The sequence below is a fragment of the Trachymyrmex septentrionalis genome, unplaced genomic scaffold, assembly GCF_001594115.1.
Source record: "Trachymyrmex septentrionalis isolate Tsep2-gDNA-1 unplaced genomic scaffold, Tsep1.0 scaffold88, whole genome shotgun sequence".
Classification (NCBI taxonomy): domain Eukaryota; kingdom Metazoa; phylum Arthropoda; class Insecta; order Hymenoptera; family Formicidae; genus Trachymyrmex; species Trachymyrmex septentrionalis.
In genome coordinates, this window is record NW_017306070.1 from 989,979 (window position 1) to 1,008,047 (window position 18,069).

The following is an 18,069-nucleotide window of genomic DNA, read 5'->3' on the forward strand; positions in this document are numbered from 1 at the left end:
TAAATTATTATTTCTCAAATTATGAGACTGTTTTCCTAAACTTTCCCAAACTATTCGCGAACTTTTGCAATAAAAAAAAAGAGAAATGTTAAGTATATGAAGGTCCATATCGATTGTGTGTCACCTAAAACCTTTTTTAGAGAAAGCACCCGCTTTTGCTGATGGCACGTCATTGTTGGTAAGCACCGTGTCGATGTGTGTCGCCTAAAAATCTTGATAGAAAGCTCCCTGTGTCAACAAATATGTTGTTACAATACGAGTCGAGCACAAAATTCAAGGTCCCCGAAGGCGCGCGCGTGCGCGAGGCGCGAGTGTGCGGAGTGGAGGTGCAACGCGACGGTTTGGAGAGTCTGTGCGAACTTCATGTGTGACATCACGCTTCATTGTTGGAGGTTTACGTCATTCTCGAGTCTGCTCGAAGAGTCGCGTGGAGTCGCGCAGCGTCGCGGGCAGTCGCGGGGACGAGTGCATGCATGTATGTACGTACATGCATGTTTGTACGCATACAGGCAGGCAAGCAGGCAGGCAAGACAGATAGACAGACAGACAGAGAGAGAGAGAGAGAGAGACAATCTCGTCGCGAAAGACAACAAGCGATAAATGTCGCTCAACGCTCCAGTCACCAGTGTCTCTCGCGTGTAAAACGACATCCGGATAAAAAGACGTCCGGAGATATATAAAAGATAAAAATTATTCCCGTTTAGAAACGCTCGATGTGTGTTGGGAATATAGTAATATTCGCTCTATGTCGCGAAGACTGTTATATTAATATTTACAAGTGAGATCCAACGACTTTCCGTCGATTCGCTCGCAGTCGCGTCGTATCGCACATGACGCACGTCGTCATCGACCGTGACTTCACCCAGGTACACCCATTTCATCCTCGCTCAACATTCGGTGGAGCAAGACTAAAATGATAATAATTTCAACGTACCGTCCCGGTGAAAATGTGATTGACTATCCGTACGGCGCTGTGCTTCTCCATCCGCCGTCTACGTCTACGTCTCTAGCGCCAGTTACTTAGTGCGCGCCTCTCTTTCATTTTAAATATAACAAGTGTATAAATAAGTATGAGCAATAGCGGGAGTGCGCGGCGAGGCTCTTTGCGTCGCCACCGCTGTTGATTTTTCTCCCGCGCGCTCGCGCGCCCGCGCGCGATACGCGTGGATACGCATTGTTTATCAACGTGTTCGGTGGTGTTCGGACAGAGGTAAATGTAGAAAGAGTGAATGACAGCGAGAGTGTATACGAATGGTGCCCTTCGTCTTGCACTCGAAAAATCGTGATCGTGCTCTTTGTCTATGGGCACATAAAAACATCATCAAAGGTACCTGTTTCTCTCGACATTTGCTGCTGTTGCCGCGCGATCCCTTCCTGAATTTCGTCGATGAGGATAGATAGAACAGAGGACGATAAACGATAAGAAAATTGTGGAGCGCGCCATCTTTATTTAGTCTTTTAATAATCTTAAAATAATCCTTGTATCGAGATTTCTTTAAAAAAAATTATAAGTAATTTTTTTAATCGATCGACGATTCTGTGATTGCCTTTAACGTAAAGCAACGATGGAGAGGTGACGCGAGGTGGTTGTGTGTATACATAAGCATCCATCAATTGCGGTCTCGAAAGTCTCAAAACAGCGGCACTGCTGATAGGGGCGTTTAACTTTCTTTTGTAACTAACAAAATTTATGATGTGATAAGATTATTTTTTTAATTTTTTTTAACATGATGCAAATTATTTGTATGGATCAATGAATCATCTGTTATTGTAATTAGAAACGGAAAATGTGATTACATGACGGTATTTCTTGGGAATATTAGTGAGTAGGTCTGTTTCTTATTTCTAGATTTAACTCTTTCTCGTTTTCATCAAATATTAAATATACCTATCTTACTTTAAGTTCCAACAATGTATACTGGTTTAGCCGCAGAAAAAACAGACCCCCGTGACATTTTAATGATTCAGCAATGAGAACATCAACATATATGAATATTTTCCTTCCTCCTCTTTCCTCCCTTTTGTAATTAAAAAATTATAACTTATATACTTGTGCTAACGTCTGAAAAATAAACATGTAAATATGTTAAAAGCTCTCTTGTGTTTTATTCAGGTGAACTTGAAACATTTTTAATTAGAAGAAACTAGGATATAAAGCTTTATTCTTGGTGGAAAGCATTTAATGTACTGGCATATCTGACAAAAATGTCATCAAGGTTAATACAGTTGTATTGTTTACATTTAAAATTAAAGCGATTTATAACCTATGTTATATATTATTATATAAAGTTTACTTTCTATTTAATAAAATAGTTTTACTTATTTTAATTAGAGAAATTGTAACATTTCTTTTTTTTTTTTTATAGAAAAGCTTAAAAGTTCCAATTGAAAAGAACATTCATTCAGTAGGCATTTAAATCAGTTTTAAATAATGAGGAATATTCATCATCAGGTATTGATCAAGTATAAACTTTACAATCACCAGTATTTCCAATGTAAGTATAGTATATTCGTTCTTACTTAATTTTTCCTCGACTAACGATACCAAAACAAAGAAAAGAGAATTGCTTATTGTTGTAGATACAAGAAATATACGTGATGCTGTTGCTTCTAAACTGCTTGCAGCTATACAACAAGCTGCAGTACGATGCTGAGAATTGTTCTGAATATACTGATGCCTATATAATGTTAGAAGAATTCTACATATTTGCCACAGAATTGGCACATCTGTGTGAGCAAGGGTAATATAAAAAAACCTTTACAATATATTGACAGATCTGACTTGCTTTAGTTTTCAGTATTTTTGAAGATGATCAAATATTCTTTTATATAATAACGGTTTCCATTCCTCTCATAAGCTAAATTATTATTTATAGAATAAATCATTTTTGTCTATATACATGCGTATCTTTGTCCAATTATTAGATAAATGGGGAATTCTATGTTTCAGGCAAAGGTATTGACCATTTAATTATGATTATAATGGGGATATTTAAAAGTAATGATGAAACGAAATGCAATGTCTGTCATTACAAAATTATTTGATATCTGGAAGTATGTTTAGTTACAAAACGATTAATTCATGCTATTATCTCGTATATCATATTACCACACTCTGATGAAATTTCGCTTACTGATCTCATTGATGATGTTTCTTCTCTGCTATACAGACTGATGTAATTTCATGATCCGGTACAATTGTCGTTTTTAGTAGCATCCTGCATAAAAAATTGTCCAATATTTACTATATAATTTTGAATAAGGAATTTCATCAACGATATTTCTAACATATTTATCGAAACATTATAATAACCGTTTATAGGATGTTTACTCAAACTGAAGAGAAAAATTTCTTTACTCTCCATGCATTTTCGTTCATGTTTACAGACAAAATTCAAACATGCCGATTACTTTTTGGACTTGCAATACAATCAAACTGAAATAATAATTTTCCCAAATTAAATTAGATCTTTGTTGCCAATTTTTATTGATATTAACATCTTAAAATCGACGATATAATTTAATTTGGGAAGATTATTATTATTTCAGTTTGATTGTGTTGCAAGTCCGAAAGTAATTGGCGTGCAGTCATATATCTGAGATAAATTTATTTTTAAATATTATTCCAATATTTAACTTTGATCATAATTAACATTACTAAAGGCTCATAACGGCCAATGCTGAATTTTTAATGCTTGAATAATTTGATGTAAAATTTGTATATATTATATATAAAAATGTGTAGTTATTTAAAAATGCAGCTAACCTATTGAAATAATATCACAATTAAATTTTGATGCTCCGTAGGCATCTATTAAAAAGATCCTAATATGCTGGAAATCTGTAAATAAATTTATTTTTGTGAAAAGTATTACCTCGGCCTGGAGTCAAATCTTACCGATCTTAGTAATATTCTTCGCAATAATCAGTATATATATATATATATATATATAAAAAAAAAATGTTGACTAAAATGTAACTAATCATATTAAAAAATGTATTAAAAAAATGATTTAAATAAATATGTTAACATAATAATGAAAAAAGAGAAATGTAAAGATGGATAATTTCGCTGTAATAGTTTTATGATTACATCATTTCTTCTTATAAATATTGAAAAAAAATTCTTTAAATGAAAATGAAACAAATCTAAATAAAAAATTTATTAAAAAATTTAATAATAAATTTATTATAATTTTGGTGATTATTATAGCAAAAATAGAATGTTTAAAAAAATTATTTTTATAAAAATTTTCCGAGTTTTAATTAATTTTTTGAAAATTTCTTCATTTTAATAAGTACAGAAAAATTTCTTTTTCTTTTTTAGGTACATGTCATAATTTATATTTCGTGTATAGTAAAAATTGTGAAATATATTTATAATAGTTATAATAAAAATAGTGAAGATTGTGAAACTGAAAAAATTTACTCCTATTCATAGAATTTGATGAATCAGTGTATGTATGCAGGTTTATACGCATGGTCGAGTAAATAGAAAAATCACTTTATAAAGTCTTTACAAATATAATAGCCACCATGTTGAGTGTGATAATACTAGATCAGTATATGAATTTGAAAAAAAAATAAAAAGATTACACTACATATACATTATTCTTGTTCTGTTTTAGAACAGCAGTTGTTCCTATGAACGCTTCTTGTTCATTACACGGTGATGGAAAAGGTACTAAACACAAAATTGGTTCAAGTAAGTCAACAAACAATCTGCTTATTATATTATGGGCACTATTTAATTGTGTCAATGAGACAATGTTTTAACGATTTACTTATTTATTAATTTTTTAGAGAGGATGGCGTATGAGGTATTTTTGGGCGGGTCTTGTAATCCAACTACCTGGAGGTCAGATATAGCGATACCGACTCTTCAGAATCTTGGCATTACTTATTATAATCCTGTAAATAATTTAAATAGTTTATCCTTGTTTTTTTTTTTCATAATTGCATGCGTACGAGATATTGCAATTAAATTATGTATCACAGCAAGTGTCACAGTGGGGGCCGGAATTAATAGCCCAAGAATATGAGGCAAAACAGACGGCACGAGTCTTACTGTTTGTCATTGACAATCAGACGCGCAATAGCGCAGGCATCATTGAAGCAGCTCAACTGGCAGCTACACGTAGCGAGTCCTTGGTTCTTGTCATTTATCCGTATCGTCAAGGACAAGCTATACTTGGAGAGACTGTTTCCACACAGTACGTTCATATGATTTAATATAATGTGAAATTATACAGGTTTCAAAGAAAATATAAATCTCTTAATTTAGATTTAATATTTAATTGTTATAATTTCTTTCTTATCAATCTCTTATATTTTATTCTACAGGGAATATTATGATTTGATGAACGGGTTGTTAGTGCTTCAATACCTAATGGAAAGGCAAAGGGTACCAATATTCGAGAGTGTATCAGTTGCCCTTCATTGTACGTCCAAGGTAATGAATCTAATTAATAAAAAAATGTATCAGAATAAGGCTCGATTTTTCATCTGTTTAACTTGTGGCTAAACTTAACCTGATATTTTATCCAATAGGCTTCATTCACGATATCATTATAGATGAAGCCCATCCAATAAAACATCATATTAAATCTAACCATAAGTTAACCAGACAATGAAAAACCGGACCTGAATGATTAATATGTATATATACATGTATATACTATGTATAGATGTTACGTGAAGAGATCAATGTGCAGGATTGCGTGAACACCGAGGATGGCATCAAACCTATAAGAATCTCGCTTACTCAAAATGGAACGGATGTAGTGTAAGTTTCTACTCAATGTAGTTGTCATTATATGTAAATATATATATGTGTGTGTGTGTGTGTGTGTGTGTGTGTGTGTGTGTGTGTGTGTGTGTGTGTATATATATATAAGGTAATTTGAAAACATATTAATGAACAATAAAATAGAATTAAAACAAGCAATTATCACTCAGTAACCTATGTCCAGAAATATCATATAATAACTTGGCGATGTATAATTAACATTGTGATATGAAAGTGATAATGTTTAAAAATTTAAGAATTAAAATCGTAAGCATAAATAGATCAATAAACAATGTTGGTTTTTATTCATAATAGCTTAATAAATAAAAAAATATTTAGAAAGATCAAGAATTATATTCTTTCGAATTGTTTATATTTAAATGATTGGAAACAATAATGATTTGATATGGCAGTCAACTTCATTTGTATATTGACAAATTGATGGCTATAGCGCTTGTTCTCATGTTTGGTTACTAAATGATCAAGATGTTTACATCGCAATTAAATGCATTCGATAAATAACGCAGCATATTTGAGTACTAAAGAAAGAAATACAAGAATGTAATTAAGCAAAAATTATTTGTTTCGGTTTTTACCTTCAAAAGTTCCTCGAAATGTTTCTTAGCATGCATATAAGAAAATAAGAAAAAAAACAAAAAGTATTTACAAACAATTTATAAAGAAATTTTGTTTACATGACAGAAAATTGCGGGAAATTTTCAAATCTATGGACGTTAATGATAGTGGCACAGTAAAATTGGGGGAAGTATGTACGTTTTACCATATGAAGTATCTTTAAAAAATCATCAAACTTAACATGATCTTTGTATTCCAGGCTTGGGTGATGTTACAGTCAAGCACAATGTGTAACAATTTGTCTCTCTTGGATCTGCTCAACACAGTAAATAAGAAGTCCGGTAATGCTTGCGTATTATATTTTTATGGCGTTTTCAGATTTGTGTTTTGATAGTAAAAAATATTAAAATACGATATATTTGTTGTGCAGAAATCTATAGGACATTAATAGATGGATTTCCGGCAAAAGGTGACCCAACCGAATTGCGAATAAATTTCGAACAGTTCTGCGTTTTAGCCAGTGAATCGTCGTGGATGCGGATGAAGAGTAATGGCATCTCTTGCGAAAGTGAGATACCTTCAGTATGGAATATATTATGTAGGAAGACCTCAAATTTCTTGCGCCGAGTTTTCGTACATCCTTTTAATCGTTTCCTAGGTATTTCTGATTTTCAACAATTTCCCACGATCTTCAATGAACTCACTGTCTACACTTCTCGCCTGAATCTTCCATTTTCTCACTTCCCAAAATTGAGCACTCGATTTTATCTATTTCGTAAAAATTAGGTTAAAAAAACGAAGTTTCTTTTAAACTATCAAGATTTAAACTTTTTTAGATTGGACTAATTCCTTCGTACAAGAGTTCGAGAAGAGAGACATTTATGTTGGTGTAGTCAGTAAAGATCTGTTTTGGTTAGAATCTTCTGCAATACCATTGATAGAGTGAGTATCAGCAGCTTAGTGATAATTATCAAGTTGTCTATATCATATTAGAGATTGAGATTGTATTTAACCGATCAGAATCAATGATAACGAGTGCAATCGCACAAGCGCCTAAAGAATAAACATCGTAAGAGAATAAATAACGTAATAAAATTAAGAAATAATAATAATAAAAATTATGGAAGCAAGACCTCGTATATATACAGGATGTCTGTTAAGTAAGGTCGGAGCCGCGGTTAAAGGAAATAAAAAAGTTTTATACCATTTTGCAATTTTCGCAATAGTTAACAAGATATTAATTACTAAAAATGACCGAATATTGGTGTTTAATAATTTTTTTCTCAAATACTATCAACTTTACAGAAAAACTGTAAGAAACAAAAATTGTTTATTTTCTTCTCATAAAGTTCTGAGAATTTTTTCAGAATTTTTTAATACCGTATTTTCTCATGATAATAAAAATAAGAAAATGCAGTACTAAAAAGTTGATAAAAAATTCTGAAAAAATTCTTAGAGTTCTAATGCGGCTCCGACCTTATTTAACAGACACCCTGTATATTGTAAAACATAACATTAATATTAATAACATGACTCAATTGTATGATCGGTATAAATCCAATCGCAGTAATTGTAATTGCGTGCAAACATGTGCTGATTCGGCAAGAAGTCTCTGTCAGCTACGCAAGACCATGAGGTCTAAAATTGAAGGAAAGGAGCAGAGACAAAAAGTAACTCATACATCTATGACTACATCCGTCAACAGTTCGATTGTTAAAAATGTTAAAATTTAATTGTAAAATAACATGGACAACTACAGTTAGAATGAAAATTTGATTGAAGTTAATTCAAGTTAATTCCAAAGTATTCAATTCATTCTATGCCCTCGCGAATCTTTTAATCCTGTGCCGATCACAATATCAAATTTAGTGAATTTTATTTTAATCGATCAAATTCAATTTCAATATCAATCTTTGAGACGGACATTAAATATGATTTCATTTGTTTGCAACTTTCCAGATCGATGAGGTTGTCTCTATATCGACCAGGCTTGAATGAATACAACGTAAGAATATTGCCGCAAGAATTGCAGAAGATAAAGAACTCACGACTGATCCTATTGATAGTGCCGCAGCATTCGCGCGGTATCGCCATTATGGCACTGGCAGCTCATTTGATTGGACTGCACGTTAAGCTCGTCCTCTGTGTTCAAATTCTTCCTGAGGGTTCTATTATATCTGATGAACAAGTATGATTGAATTTTACATCCCTCCTTTTCCCCAACACACACGCACGCACACACGCACGCACACATACACACACACACACACATACACAATACAGAATTAATAATCAAATTATGTAGTCTCCTGAATAGTCGCCGCGATCATATAAAGATCATGACGTCATAAACGAGAAATGACACGGTAAAGTTTCTTGCATGTCATTTGTAAATAAGGAAAATTTAGGTAAAGTAAAATAACGAGATCGTTTTAAAACACTTATAATAATGGGCTGAAACTATTCTTACTCCCTTCCCCCCTTCCTAGACAATTAGTAAGTAGTCATAAAAGGAAGCGAAAATAGGCTACGCATACCTATTGAGTAACCGCACCTCACTTTTACAATTATTTGCTAATTGCCGAGAGGGGGGGGGGAGTAAGAATAGCCAATACGGCAACAGCGACTACTCAGAAGCCTTAGGATTAAATCATTCTAGCAAATTAAATTTCAAGCATCATATAATTTACAATTAATAATAAAATTAACTTCTGTATAATATTACAAAGTTATAATCTACGATACATATTTGTTTTTATGTAGGAAAATTTTTTTAATAATTATAATATAATATATATGATATTTTCTTTTTATTCATTTAGTTGACTGAACAAGCCCGAAAAGATTACAACCGGGGGAGGATGTACCTGTCGGACTTCGCAACGCGTGAAGGTGTACCTGTTTTTCAGAATATCGCTGATGCTTTACAACATGCGATACAATTAGTTCAAAATCCTTGTTGACCTAAGTGCTCTTTACTGTTTTTCTTTTTTCTATTTTTTTCACACAGATAAGCTCATTAGTTTGAGAATTAATTTATTTTTATTCTTAACCATGTCCAGCTACCATTTGAGATCAATACATATACCATAGATATAATGATGATAATGTATTATCATTATTATATCTATAAGAAGCGATTGTGTTAGTTACAGCAATTCATTATCAATTATTGGCTGCTTTTGCTAATAAGATTGCTTTTTCTCATAATGTTTTTTATCATTAATGTCTCATCGATATACAGTCGCGTGTTATTTATGCTCTTTCCATTAATAATGTTGTTTACATAGTATTATTACTATTATCATTTTTAAGTTCTTGACAAAATTAAAACATGTGCTATCAAGACTTTATTTATGTCAAGATATTCTATTTATTGTTAGTATTTGTCATGAACACGGCATTTTTGAAGCAATTATTTTTACTTTATTGACCGTTACACACGATCCTTTTATTTGTTTTTATTTTATTTAAAAAAAATATAATTTTATATTGGTTTAATGAATCGAGTAGCTAATCATTTTACTATATATTCTTCTCTTATCGAATAACGTTAAATCCTTATTTAGTTATAGATTAATAGAAAATACAATCTCTCACGGTAGATGGACAATTTTTCTCTCATTTTTTAAATTGTAACTTAACGTTCGCAATTTTTTGTAACCTTTTGGTAATGTGGTTGAGGATTGATTTGATATATATGTACATAAAACTCATTATTTCTAACGATCTAATCAAATTATTAACTTTTGGAATCTGATAAAGGAAGGATGCGAGAGAGAGAGAGAGAGAGAGAGAGAGAGAATGTGTGGAATTGCTTGTATTTTGAATGTGTGATGCGTATCTCAGCTGAGTATATACTGATATGCATGTATGGAATATTATGAATATGCGTGGTACATTTCAATCCACACAAATATGAAATTTTAACTGTCAATGATAATGAAAATTTCAGTATAAGAAACTGTTGTCTTATTCAAATCAATGTACAACGTATAAATGAATAAGTGAGTAAAAAAGAAAAAAACAGAACCAGTTAAAACAAAATGTTAAAGCTGCTGCACACACTTTCCATAACAGTAAGACGTACCTTAAGAATTAGCCAAAAATTTTTAGCTCTGATACATAAATAGTAAGCGAATTGGCAAATCACTACTTTACGTTCTCTACTGTGATTGGTTGATTCGTTCACTATTTAATTCTTATTGCTTTGCGATTTTTTTATGTGTTTCTAGCTTTAAAGATCATTTATACCGGAATAATGACCAATCCACTTAATTCTGCTCACATTCGATTGTGATTGATCAGTTTCTTATAGCTAAGTATAAATTAACAGTTTACGGCCAATATAAATGATCCTTAAGAGGATCCTAGATGATTAATCAAAGATGATTAATCATAGTATAAGTAGAACTTACAATTTACAGACAATTTACGTGTCACTGACACATCACTACATATTACTACATCAATATCTCACGTGCATACATTTTCGTATAACAATGACGTTTTAATTAGGCCCAGTTGCATAAACGTTACTTTAACGAGACTTAAAACTCTTTCTGTCTCACTTTCAAACCAAAAGTGTGATAGAGACAGAAAAAGTTAAGCTTTATTTAAAGTCAAAGTAACTTTGATGCAATTGGACCTTTTAAGTCCAATTCTAAAAACTACACGCTATTTTTTCGTGCAAACTATTAATCTGTGGACTACTATTTCGTAAGTTGATTGCACAGCTTTTATGAAGCAAATAGGTGATTCCTAGTAGAACTAATTCAAGTTTAGAGTTAGTTCATGGAGTAATAGAAAGGAATAAAATCTCTGCAATTTACTTTGGATTCTGTAGCGGCAAAAAAAATTCATGGCCCTTCTGTCGCTGACAACCTTGTTTTTCCGGTTGTGGAGGTGGAAGTGTGGCATTCACACAATTGAAACACTATCGAAGTGAAAATAACGCGTGTTGAAAAAGACTCACATCAATAAAAAATAAAAAGTAAATATCATAATAAAAAAGGTGCTATACTGTATCAACCTGTGAACAAAGAAGTGCAAAAAAAAGTTTTTTCAAAGCATCAAAGATTAGTTTTAAAAGTTTGTGAGGTAATTATTGAGTTTAGCCTCTTCATCTCCGATGTTGATAAGATTAGGCTCATCTCTATCCATCTTATTGATGCTTTGCTTGTCGACTACTAGAGAGAGTATGACTATAATTTCTGAAGGAACTTCCAAAATTGTGGGTATCGATCATATAATTTTTTTCTTAAAACGAAAACATGAATAGTAAACATTTTTCGTTTGTATATGTGTAAATTATATAGTACTCGCTAAAAATTATGGGCCACTTAAATAAATTAGGTGGCCCGTAACATTCTAAATGGTCCGAGATATAAGAATGAAATTTAGAGGAATACAATGGGATCATAACATATAATGCACGTAATGTAAACTAGTATTTTCAACGCCGACAGTAAATTTGGAACACAGCTCAAGTAAAATACAATAATAAGGAACACAATATGGAGCATTTTGCAATACGGTAGATCCAGATGAACGCTAAAATCACGTTATTTATGTAAAAGTCGAACCCAGTTATTACCCGATCTGACCCGATCTATTATTTTTTTGGGTACCCATATATCTCTATTTATTGACTTATTAATGTAATTGTTTATCATTATTGTTTATTACATATTTTTATTAATTTACATTTACATTTACTTTACATTTTATTAATTAACGAAGTTTTGTAAAAGTAATTTCGTATTATATATATTTACAAATTTTATATTTATTCTTTTATTATTAATTAATGTTGTATTTGAATATCGCGTTACTATTTAAGACCAAAATTTTATTGATTATTACTCTGAATTGTCATTATACCGCGTTGTCTCATCTGTTTTCTTCCACCATGATTTGAAGAAACAAATGAGAAAAGAAAGGAGGCTCCAGAAAAAAATCGTTTATTATATTCCTTTGCATGAATATAATATACATTCGTATACACATAATTTATTAAACATTTTTCTTTTCGGAATAAACCAAAGCTATTCCGTTTCTCACACGTTTTCTTTCAGCATCTTTTTTGAATGAGATCTTAATATATTATCTGTCATATGCGACAGTGAGTAAAAATTCTCAAAATTCTTATACTCATATTTAATAATCGTTACGATTATGTGATCCCATCGGAGTAAATTAAAGATACTCGAAATACGTTCAACGTTATACGCGTAAATAAAAACTTAGGTAAGAGTCTCTGCATGAAATTAGACGCTTATTGTTATACATTACCTTTTGATCAAAACGATTTCGAATGAGCAATCGCACGAGTGTCTGCATGTAATATATTATCGGTCAGATAAGTGACTTATTCAGTTTTCAGTCTATTGTCCTCGTCATTTTTATTTTCTTTAAGATCGATCTTTTTTTCTGTGTTATCCTTTCCAGGAAAATAGTACCTTCGTATATTCTTGAGAGATAACAACACCGGTATCATAGCCGGTAGAAATAGGGGAATGTACACGGCGTACCTGTAATATCATAAAATTATTTATTATGTAATAATTTAAAAAATATATGCTGAATTTTCGTAATATTTTCTATTAATTTTATTTGAATATAAGAAAACCCACAAAGAGGAATTAAATATTATCTCTTTTTTTACATAGACGTAGATCGTTTCAACTATCTCAAGTAAAAAACAGTTCTTCGTTTCAAACAAAAATATTTCATAATTTAATTAATCTCATAAGGACCAATAGCACACAAGAACATACTACTTCTAGGAAATAAAAATATCAACATGAAAACATGTATCTGCACAGAGAATAAAGAATGTATTATTTTATTTATTATAATAATTTTAAGAACAAAATTGCAATTTGGCTTTTTAGCAGGCTCTATAGCTTCGTAAAATATAAGTCTAACGAGTTTTATGGCAAAATATTTCTTCTACCAAATAATATATGATAGAGTCCGATAGTATGATGCTTTTGATAGTATGATTTCGGCAATGGCTCAATGTGCAACACGCGGTGTTGTTCGAAGGGAGGAATTTGCGTACGAGGGAGAGAACGCCATTTCGTAGTTCTTGCATTAAAAGATAAGAGTGGAATAGGCCTATTGGGGAAACCACTATTAAAAAAAAAACGCACCATGCTATCTATCACAGGATGATGAGGAAATGATAGCGCTCCAACATTTTTTCATTATTTCCATTTTTTTTTAAATAATTCAAAATTAACTTACTTTTGATCCTCTGGAAAATAAAGAAGCGCCAAGAGTGTTGGGTCGGAAAAAGCCGCCTCAGAGATAATAAAAGCTTCTTTGCTGAGGTTGAAACTACGTTTGAGATCGCCTTGTCGCAGATGCTCAGCAGATTCATGCACTAGCTCAAGAGCAGTCTTGATTCTGTTTCCTACTACATCCGTGATAACGATATTGCTAATTTCTTTGAGTAGTCGCGCCAGTGACTGCAGAGTTAATTTGGCCGAAGTTAACTGCTCAACAGTTCGATATCTTAATAAGGAATCAATTTCCCAATCACGTGATTTTAATCCCACCAATGGCACCGCCGTCACTCCGTTAATAGATTTCTGAAAATTAATTATTTTTTAAGTCGTTTATATTTTAATTTTTGTATATTATATAAAAGATTACGAGGTAAAATAAAATATTCTGTCTCGTAAAAATTGTAACGATGTTTAAAAAAATACAAATTTCTAACATTATTTTGAAAGATAATTCCAATACCACAAAATATGTTAAGATTATAATAATTAAAAGTTTTTGAGTTATAAAGGCACTAGATATTCATGCTGTTTCTCAGCGCACGTGGCGTGCAAGTGAATCGAGTGCTCACTGAAGTGAAATAACAATGCTTTGTTTACGTTTAGCGAATCGCAATATTGCAATATCAGTAGTGCGATATTCGTAATCAGGAAACGTAGCATATAGACTGATTTTTTTTATTAAAAGGTAAAACAAAAAATTCGTTTTGATATCTCATTCAATCTGTACTATAGTGATTGAATCTGGGTACATAAATTTGAATAATTTACACAATTAAAACAGACTGGAAAAGAAATTAGAAATTACTCTATTTAAAATTAAGTCAATATATCAAAGTTTTTAATATCGTAATACCATTTCTGGAATGCCTAGCAATAGTCTGAGTTGTGCCAGGAATGTTCCTACTATAGCAGTTTCTTCAGGAACAAGAGTAATAGCTTCATCCTCTCGCGCGCTCTCACAAATCTCTGATGATGGATTAATCAAAATCACGCCACCCCATCTATATCAATTGTACAATGTTAAATAATTGAACTAAATTTCAAAATAATGTATTTGTCGAAAAAGGTAATTTTTATAGAAGATAAATATTATATATATATACAATACATATATTACACACACAGTGTAACAAAGCAGTTTTATGTTCGTGTACATTACTTTAATTCTGGACTTTAATTCTAGAAAAGGATTTCCAAATTCATAAAAGTAATATATATATTTGATATATCTATATCATTCTACGAAAATTATTGTGTTTAATTTGTAAAACAGACGACTTAGTATCCCTTTAAGAAAATCATTACAATAGTAATAAATGTGTGAATCACAAATCAGAAATAAAAGATACCTTGGAGAGAGAAAGGCTTCCACGTTGCTATCTGTTCGTGATCTGTGCCCGCTGCGGGTGTAGATATGTAAAGGCGCATTGTCACACGGTACCATATAAGCTACTAAATTGATACATGGATGGAGACTAACCTGTGATGCTTTAAAATTTAGTCAGATATGCTAGTATAGTAGTATACTTTTTACATGCATTACAAACCTAATTTTTTTTCCAATGGTGTTACAAGTTGTGGCAGAACGCTCTCACGCAAGGCAAAGTGCCTGCGGCTTGGGCTACTGTCAGGTACACGTCTAGGATTCATATCTAATGATAATAAATACAGCCACTGCGATTTGATAGAAAAGTTACTCAAGATGGACAACTCATCTAGAAACGGTTGCACGTATTCTACAAGAAATCAAATTTTAGTCACAAATGTGAATTGTATTTTTGTTAACGATTAAAATTGTCGGTATTTAATAATAATATACACAGTGTATCAAACATTTTCTCCAAAAATGCTTTGTATTTTAGATATTCGACTGTTTCCAGACTGTACCCTACATAGTACATAGTTAATAAAAAGCCATTACAGAGATTATTTTTAAAAAATATTTTTTAAATCTTACGATTTTTCAAGCTACTTTAATATTAAATATTTATATATGATATATATACCTTCAGTTACAGTCTTAAGGTCCCAAACAATCTTCAGCTTTTCAGGGTCAGGATTAACCAAGGTGACTAGAACATCATATGCCAGACTGGCTGGAAATCGTCTTCTATTCTCCTCATCTAAGCTATACATGGTAGGCTCTGCAAGCGCATTTTTTGTCAGCGCCAATGACTTATCACGTAGAATCCATTCTGACAATACTTGTATTAATGTAGATATACCTGAAAATACATTGATATTTATATAACATTTTAAGAAAATTTCATTACTTTTTAAATTTATTTTTGTAAAAATGTAATTTTATTATATCATACATCATACTCAACTAGAAGGGACGGTAAGTTTTATATCGAAATACTTACATTAATTAGTAAAAAATTATGCTTATCTTTACATTCTCTAATATAAGTAATTTCTCTTAGTGAACACTGTACTGATAATAAAGTTTAGTTACAGCCGTTTAATTTGAGTTATTTATTAAGTTTATCTCTATTAGTTTACGGAATAATAAGGGATGTGACCATGTATATTTTACCATGTATATTTTTATCATCTCATTTGGTATTTTATAATTTTTGCAATCTTCTTGTTAAAATTCTTCGTATAATTTTCTAAAATTTTTAAATAAATTTCCGATTTTTATATAATTTAGAAAATTTTTCAGATTTTTTTTATACGAAACACGTTTCAGTGCTGAGTCTATATTTTTTCTAAAATTCTTTATATATGTAAATTCTGAAATAGTTTTAAATTTATAAGATTTTCCATTTTTAATTTCTGAAGAAAATTTATGATATAAAAGCTCAAAAAGCTTTAAGATATTTTTTCAAAAATCTTCATAAATATATATAAAATACGAAAGATTCTTAAAAATGTTATGATAATTTTTTTCGCTCGGAATATGTTTAGCTAAGAATAAGCTAATCATCGATTATATTGCACTTTCAAATCTAGCAGACGCAACTGATTCAAGCAAATTGCTTCAATACTAATTAACTTACTAGTTTCGGTGGAGAAATACAGCGTTCTCTTTGAGCCAACTAGAACAGCGTCGTTCAAATTTGTCGCTTCGAGCAATAATAAATCACCCACATCTAAATCGAAAGTCGAAGCCACCTTTTCGAGCTCGTGGTATGTAAAAGCGGATGCCAAAAGATTATTGGAAACTATTTGATATTCTACGTTTAGCTGATATATTTCTGAAAATCAAGGGTTGAAACTAGTAAAAAAATAATAAAAAAATTTAACGATATCGATGATTCCTATACAAATTAATTAAAAATGAGAGAGAGAGAGAGAGAGAGAGAGAGAGAGAGAGAGATGAAAAAGATAGATTCTTAGAAAAAAAAATTGTAGATAGAAGCAAGCTTTGTGAGTGTCAGCTTGAATGCATTAATCATCGAAGGATAAAAGTTCAAAATTAAAAATTTTGCTGAAAATTTTTTTTTTTTAACATTAACGTGAGTGAACACAAGTAATTTTATTATAAAACTTCGTCAAAATTATTTGAATCTTTTCACGCAATATGCACAATATGAATTGTTATTAAATCTTTCGTGTTTCGTTTTCACTTACCAGCGTTTTCGAACGTATGTCTGATCTCACGTGCAAGCGATTCGGCGCGATTGTGTGAGAGTGCTGCAACAATAATCTTCGTAGTAATTTTGATATCTAGTTTCGATAATTCATCAATTCCAGTATAGGGAAGTGTAACACGAGGCACTGTTGTAGTGTGCCACCAGAGAGGCACGCCGATCCCTAAGAGTAATACAGCGAACGACACGCTCGCGTATACTCTGTATTTTTCTGTAACAAAAGATGAGAAAATATTCTAAAATTATATAATATGCGATTACATAATAAACTAAAACATAAAAATAACAATAATGAAATTCAAGGCTAATAAGAGTCAGCGTTGAAGAGTGTGAGGTTGAACTCGCTTCGCGTAAGAAAACGTATGCCCTAGTCACGAAGAGAGATTGGGTGAACCTCCCACATGGAAAATCTTATGACCGTCAGTATATAGCAGAAATGTAGCACAAATAATAGACATTATTTTAAAAAATTTTATTTGTTAATAACATTTGAACGAACAGTGACCGCCACCTAAAACCTTTTGAAAATCACTCAGAGTTATGACAATATTTGTCAAGATTAAGGTCATCAGTATGATGTCCGTTAATCTGAATAATTACCTGAGCCTTTAGACTACCGAAGCTTAATTTAAAATAAATGCAATGTATTTATTTAATATAAAAATTTTTGTCCTTATTGTAAATAAAAATAATACAGCAATAATAACGCCGATTATATTATAATTGTTGTTTTCAAAGAGCTAATTTCTAAAATATATATTAATATACATACATATGTATATATATTTTGTATAAATATATTTTTTATATA

General features: G+C 31.3%; 2 protein-coding genes across 6 annotated transcripts in view; one reads left to right on the forward strand and one right to left on the reverse strand.

Moving 5' to 3' along the window:
• Nucleotides 1-1,250: 1,250 nt before the first annotated feature.
• On the forward strand, nt 1,251-9,808 carry LOC108755550. Of its 5 annotated transcripts, none has more exons than XM_018498625.1 (16): nt 1,251-1,327; nt 2,114-2,216; nt 2,367-2,495; nt 2,581-2,741; nt 2,951-2,956; nt 4,629-4,705; nt 4,804-4,913; nt 4,999-5,213; nt 5,344-5,452; nt 5,688-5,785; nt 6,491-6,554; nt 6,624-6,705; nt 6,795-7,022; nt 7,201-7,306; nt 8,324-8,552; nt 9,187-9,808. In XM_018498625.1, exons 4-16 carry the CDS (start codon nt 2,599-2,601, stop codon nt 9,325-9,327), a joined length of 1,608 nt encoding a protein of 535 aa, XP_018354127.1. In that variant the 5' UTR covers nt 1,251-1,327; nt 2,114-2,216; nt 2,367-2,495; nt 2,581-2,598; the 3' UTR covers nt 9,328-9,808. The 5 variants fall into 5 exon arrangements, with proteins under 5 accessions (XP_018354127.1, XP_018354130.1, XP_018354131.1 ...); XM_018498628.1 differs by having other exon boundaries at nt 6,795-6,932; XM_018498629.1 differs by lacking the exon at nt 2,951-2,956 and having other exon boundaries at nt 6,795-6,932; nt 9,187-9,327.
• Nucleotides 9,809-12,146: 2,338 nt separating this feature from the next.
• LOC108755549 (GPI transamidase component PIG-S) overlaps nt 12,147-18,069 on the reverse strand; it is a 30,532-nt gene continuing 24,609 nt past the window's right edge. The window contains exons 2-9 of the mRNA XM_018498624.1: nt 17,239-17,469; nt 16,665-16,862; nt 15,666-15,884; nt 15,207-15,395; nt 15,009-15,147; nt 14,513-14,660; nt 13,616-13,962; nt 12,147-12,897 (exon numbers count right to left, since the gene is read on the reverse strand). Coding sequence (XP_018354126.1) covers nt 12,735-12,897; nt 13,616-13,962; nt 14,513-14,660; nt 15,009-15,147; nt 15,207-15,395; nt 15,666-15,884; nt 16,665-16,862; nt 17,239-17,469 — 1,634 coding nt within the window. The 3' untranslated portion in view covers nt 12,147-12,734. The remainder of the gene's footprint in view (nt 12,898-13,615; nt 13,963-14,512; nt 14,661-15,008; nt 15,148-15,206; nt 15,396-15,665; nt 15,885-16,664; nt 16,863-17,238; nt 17,470-18,069) is intronic.

What these genes read in the sequence shown, in the direction of transcription:
- LOC108755550 (XM_018498625.1), top strand. Translation starts at nt 2,599, where the DNA reads ATGCTGTTGCTTCTAAACTGCTTGCAGCTATACAACAAGCTGCAGTAC. An exon ending in GCACAGTAAAATTGGGGGAA is followed by an intron (nt 6,555 to 6,623) that starts GTATGTACGTTT and finishes TTTGTATTCCAG; the next exon opens with GCTTGGGTGATGTTACAGTC. An exon ending in CTATTATATCTGATGAACAA is followed by an intron (nt 8,553 to 9,186) that starts GTATGATTGAAT and finishes TTATTCATTTAG; the next exon opens with TTGACTGAACAAGCCCGAAA.